The sequence below is a fragment of the Bison bison genome, unplaced genomic scaffold, assembly GCF_000754665.1.
Source record: "Bison bison bison isolate TAMUID 2011002044 unplaced genomic scaffold, Bison_UMD1.0 scf7180017864461, whole genome shotgun sequence".
NCBI lineage: Eukaryota > Metazoa > Chordata > Mammalia > Artiodactyla > Bovidae > Bison > Bison bison.
Window position 1 is genome coordinate 11,651,130 of NW_011495023.1, and position 6,135 is coordinate 11,657,264.

The 6,135-nt window shown below is 39.8% G+C and overlaps 1 protein-coding gene across 2 annotated transcripts in view; it reads right to left on the reverse strand.

Moving 5' to 3' along the window:
* Window positions 1–2,579: 2,579 nt before the first annotated feature.
* Window positions 2,580–6,135, reverse strand: part of FAM107B (family with sequence similarity 107, member B) — a 51,554-nt gene continuing 47,998 nt past the window's right edge. For both annotated transcript variants that reach the window (XM_010859951.1, XM_010859949.1), the window contains exon 4: window positions 2,580–5,328. In XM_010859951.1, the coding sequence (XP_010858253.1) occupies window positions 5,212–5,328 (117 nt within the window). In that variant the 3' untranslated portion in view covers window positions 2,580–5,211. The remainder of the gene's footprint in view (window positions 5,329–6,135) is intronic.

The window sequence follows — 6,135 nt, forward strand, 5'->3', positions numbered from 1 at the left end:
GTAAATGGGATTATATGACACATATTATTCTGTAATTTGCTTTTTTATTTAACAGTATAGCTTCAAAGTCTTATTTCTGTATAAGTAAATAAAATATTAATAGCTTTCCTGGTGGCTCAGATGGTAAAGAATCTGCCTGCAGTGTGGGATACCCAGCCGGGTTCGATCCCTGGGTTGAGAAGATCCCCTGGAGGAAGGTATGGCAACCCACTCCACTATGCTTGCCTGGAGAATACCCATGGACAGAGGAGCCTGGTGGGTGATAGTCCATGGCGTCGCTAACAGTTGGACACAACTGAGTGACTAAGCACACACACGTTATTTTAAAAGACATGCATTGTGGTACATATTAGGGAGTAGGGATGTATTATACTTCATCTAGCAAACTACTGCAATCTAGTTGGGTTGTTTCCTAGAGAAATTATGAGAAATGCTCCATTATCTTTGAACAACAATCTTTGTGCAGATAAATACTTCTGAAGAACTCCTAGAAATCTAACTGTGCGTTCAAAGGATATGTGCATTTTAAAAAGCTTGATTGAGGTATAACTCACATACCATAAAAGTTACCCATTTTAAGTGAGTATTAGTATATTTATGTTTATATGGTTACTCGTATAGGTGAAGAGTTGTTTGACTGTTACAATTTTAAATAATTTCTATCATCCCATCCCCAAAATCTCATGTCCATTTGCAATCATTTCCCATTCCTACCAATGGAACCACTATTTTGCTTTCTGTCCCTATAGTTTTATCTACTCTGAACATTGCATACAGATGTAAGTGTACACTATATCATCTTTTCTGTCAGCCACCTTTCACTTAGCAGAATGTTTTTGTTTGTTCATGGAAGCGGAGAAGGCAATGGCAACCCACTCCAGTACTCTCCCACGGACGGTACCCTGGTAGGCTGCAGTCCATGGGGTCGCTAGGAGTCTGACACGACTGAGTGACTTCACTTTCACTTTTCACTTTCATGCATTGGAGAAGGAAATGGCAACCCACTCCAGTGTTCTTGCCTGGAGAATCCCAGGGATGGGGGAGCCTGGTGGGCTGCCATCCATGGGACGAAGCAACTTAGCAGCAGCAGCAGCATGTTGAAGCATGTATCAGTACTTTGTTCCTTTGCATGGCTGAATAATATTTCACCACATGGATATACCACATTTTGCTTATCCATTCACCAGCTGATAGACAACTGGGTTTGTTGGTCCACCCTGGAAATTATAGCACAAGAAGAGTGATCATCAGCAGTGGTCACACACAATAACCAAGTATAAAAGGAGCCATAAACATAGAAACAACAAATTTAAAAGGACCCAGTAGTATGTCCAAGACAATACCTAGCCAAATGTCTCAGAGGAAACACCACTTGATGACTTTAAATAGACAAAACCTCAATATGATTCTACTAATTATACAAGATATTGATAAGGCATACCAGACTCTGGCATTACCATCTTTCTGGGAGAATGGGAAGATGTTCCAAAACATCTCCAATTGATAATCAGACTGCATTTTCTCATGAGAAGAAAAAAAAGGAGAAATTATAATTGTGAGACTGTGAAGTTATCTTATAAGGTTTTATTTACCCTAAGACTTTGGAATAAAACACTTCACTTTTCATTGTATTAGTAAATGTAAGCTGGGTAGTAGTATTCTAATCCTTTTTTTTAGCTGCACTATAACATTTTAAATCTTATCAAACATATTTACACATTATCGACCAAGGGAGTTTTACAGAAACTAAAGCCTGAGGTGTTAGTATTGACTAAAGTCAATACTGTGTTAATTGACCTCTGTTTTCTTTCAAATCTGTGACTATACTGTAAGAACCACACAATGGTCTAATGAAATGGACCAATGGCCTCAAAACTGTCACCTTGGAAAACTGCCTAGTTATTCCAAAGATGTAGTTATTCCTCAAATTATTTTTGTAGCCCACCTTCTGCATTGGCCTTTGGAGCTCATGGTATAACCCTAGACATAGAAAATCTTCACTGCCCAGAGTAGATATAATTTTTTTTAAAACAGTCCAAAGATATTGGAGCTGGGTGAATGAGCTGAGTAGTAATTTGGGGATGAAAAATAAGGGCACAATTATAAAGTAATTTGACTCTCCAAGGCTATTACAACCAATAGTATTATGTAATCATGTCTTCAGCTTCCCAAAGTGACTTCTTTGAGGATGAAATTAATTTAGCTGAATAAGCAAAATAATTCCATGGTCATACTTATGCCATACATGCTCACAAGCACTAAAATGTGGCCCTTCCAAAAATGTATCTCCCACTCTTCTACCAAGCTACTTAAAATGCAGAATACTCTGATCTGAAGAACTAACAGCTGCTGCTAAAATACCACATATTCTAAGTGTAACATAATATTTTAGCATGAATTTGCCTGACAGAATAGACTGCCAGCCTTGACTGACATAAGACAAGAGGACATAACTGATTTGGCGGGGAAGACCATCAGAGGGAAACCCCAGAACCACCTTCTAACCCTTGAATTGAACACAGCACCCCCAACATCCCTTCCAGACATCCACCTTAAATAGATCAGACAAAACACAGCTGTATGGTCCAAGCATGTGGTGATTTTTATTAAGAATAACTTTGGTTCTAAGAATTCCACCCTTAATTCTGTAATACTTTCCATTAAAAACAATTATACAAGAGCAAATACAAAAAATATTAAATTATGAAAACAAATCCATTAAGGCTCCCTTTATATATATTATATACACTCAAACAAGTGAACATTTTTCAGAGTAGAAGAATAAAGTCAACTGTGGTAGCTTAGAAAGCAACACTACCTTCCTACTTGGAGATTAGAAAACACTGAGCTATTTTAAGAAAACCATAGAGTGGAAAAATGGAGCCATTTTTGTCAAAAAGTGGCTCAAAGCCCAAAACTGCTCAGATGTCCGTGAGTCCTAGAGGTTTGGACTGTAGAGTATTGAAGTGTGGGGCAGCAGGGAGGGAGAGAATGATGCCTTTTTAAACTCAAGCTTATGAGCCGGGCTGACCTGGCAACTTCAAAAAGCTTTTCTATCTGTACATTCCACTGTTTAGCGAGGAAACTTAACTTGACACTATTTACAAGTCTTCTTTCAGCCAGACCTTGGACTACCAACCACTACTACTTTTGCAGATTTGTGAGTGAGATTGAGAGGGAAATGCTTTTGGAATTTAGCTTTTCCCAGTGAAGCATGAATTCTAGGTAAGTTCTGGGAACAGAATTGGTCCTTCTGAAGAAGCCTGTCTGGGCCCTTGAAAATTTTATCAAGTGGCAGAATTGCTTCAAGGATACAGGATCTAAAGATCTTGCATATCCAGCTGGATTAAAGGCTATGAGCTAGTTTTGAATCTTCATTTTATAAATCGCATCACTATTTCGTATACACAGAGAAAGAACTCTAGTCAATGTGCAATCAGAAATGTACTTTCAAGACGCTTAGTTAACGCACTTTCTTCTTGCAAAAAGAAGGATGGGAAAAAATAGGTATCCTTCCATCCTTCCAAAGCAAATTACTATACAGCAACATTTTATCCTAAGCACCTCGTATTTTATTCATATAATACTTGCTGATGAAAGAAATGTTTCAGGTGTAGTCCACATGTTCTCTGACTAGCAGTACATTATCTCTGCATTTACTTTTGTCTTGTTCACATTAGGGATGAATAGAAGCCTAATGGCCAACCATGAAAACTGCAGAATTCCCAGAGAAAGCTAATTTCTACTAGGCTGATTAAGGATTCAAAAGCTTAGGATCCAGCTTTCTTTGATTCTTGAATTATAAGAAGAGCCTTCAATGTCGAACTTACTGGATAAGTAATTTCTACAGAGAACATACTGGATCCACACAGATTCTTCTAAACCACCCCAAGTAGAAATGCTTCCCCTGCCCATACTGATGACAGAGAATGGATTTTGCATTAAGAATCTGCTGTAAAGTTGGTAATTCGGGGTTCATGTGGAGGATAGTATGCCAGTTGGAGAGCACAGACTGAGTGTGCCCCATCCCCTCAGCTGTTCCTGAGAGATCAACAGTGGTCATAACATCATCCTTACCAACAGTATCACCATCACGAAGGTAGGGATGAGACAGTCTTCCTTCACAAGGAAAAAGGGCAAAGAGCTGGTGATCATTAGAGAATTTCAAAGCTTGGATTCAAATAATATTCAAAATGCATAAATGCTATAATTCTTCCAGAGACCAGTTCATATTCATTTCACATCAAAAAGCCCAAAGAACTCTTCCTTCCCAAGCTTCCGGTGGGAGCTTTCCCCATACTGTTCTCAGAAGAAACCAAAAGACTTGAACGCACTCCTTTGACACTGAAGTTGGGCTATTCGGACTAGTTTTTATTTCTCGAAGGGCTGGGAGATTATTTCACATGAAAGGACTAAATGAGCGAGAAATTAAAAACAAAAATGAAACAAAAGCCCTAACAGTTATCAAAGCAATACCCGGATTTGTAGGACACACCTTCCCTGAAGTAGAAGGTCACCGTGAAGCCTCAGAAAACCAGCAGGAATGAAAATAAGATCAAGATGGACATTTACAGAGTTTTGTTTCTAAATTTTGTTTCTGTATTTTTACACCTCCTCATCCTATTTCTGAATCTTAATGTCAACAAAGGTAACAGCTGTGCTCAACATGAATATTCACATTCTCCAGCGTGAAGCCTAAACTGGGTGAGAGTGTAAATGAGACAAGAAAACGGAATTTACAAACGGTGGATGTAACAGATTCAATGCATTTCTGTGCAATCTAAATTATTGGATAGATAAGAAAGGAAGAACGAAAGGTGTCTCCTTTAGGTTTTGAAAGAGAAAAGGCTCTGTGCCCCACTAAACTTGGATTGAAAGAAAAACCAAGTAGTGCAACTCTCAAGAATTTATTCCAGTGTCCTCTTCCCTTGTTTCTTGCTGTTGTCTTTTAAAAGTCTTTGAACACAGGTCCACTATCCCACCTTAAGTGCTGGTCAACATCCTTTGTTTGGCGAATAGGAACTGCAACAGTCACAGACGACTCACCCACCCGGATGGGAGAAAAACCAAAATCAAACCCTTTTGAAAGTAACAGATCTCTGCTGGCTGGGATTCACTCCAGGGGCTTTGGCCCTGAGCTTAGGCGCTGGGGAGGCCCTGGCACAGGCCTTCTGTGTGCTGGGCTGGGTGCGTGGTCTCTGCAGCCTGGACCTACGACTCCTGGGTTTGCGCCACTTCCTGGCCTGTTCTTCTGAGATTGCCTTTAACCTTCACAAACTCTGGGGCATTTTCTTGCTCTTCTTGCAATTTCTGTTTCTCAAGTTCAAGCTAAACAGAATTCAGAAACAGGAGAATTATTTACCAAGTATTTACAAAGGGAGAGGCTTTCCAAAACACTGTTTTCTCTTCCCAAAGGCCCTAATGACTTCGATTCCCAACAGAAGAAAACCTTCTCCTGTCTCCACTTTAAAATATATTTATGTTTTCATATATGTGGTGGGATCTAGGTCCTGGGGTAAGAATTCTGCATAGAAGCAGCAGCCCACTGGTTGTTGCTGAAACCCTGGGGGGTGACGAGAACTTGAAGATCAAGGTTAAGGATGAAAACAAGAGCTGAGGGAAACACACATATGTTGTGAGGGAAGCTGAACTTCACTCATGTGCTTGAGCTCCAGCACTGGGCTGTAAATTCAATGGTAGTCCCTGGCTTTGGCTGTGCCTCCCTGATCTCTTCTAGACCCTCAACAGAATCCTTCTCTTTATCTTGAATGTTTTTTAGTCCACCTGCAGACATCTGTCTCAGCTTTTCCTTTCACTGTATATAAACACTTATATCCGACGTGCCTGGGAAATTCTGGACAAGGTAAGTCAGGGAAAGACAAGTACTGTATGATCTCTCTTATATGTAGAATCTAAAAACAGAGGGTAAAATGGGGACTAGCAGGGACTTAGGCTGGGGGAATGGGAAAGATGCAATTAAGGGTACACACTCGCAACTTTCAGAAAACTAAGATCATTGCATCCGGTCCCATCACTTCATGGGAAATAGATGGGGAAACAGTGGAAACAGTGGCTGACTTTATTTTTCTGGGCTCCAAAATCATACGGATGGTGATTGCAGCCATGAAATTAAAA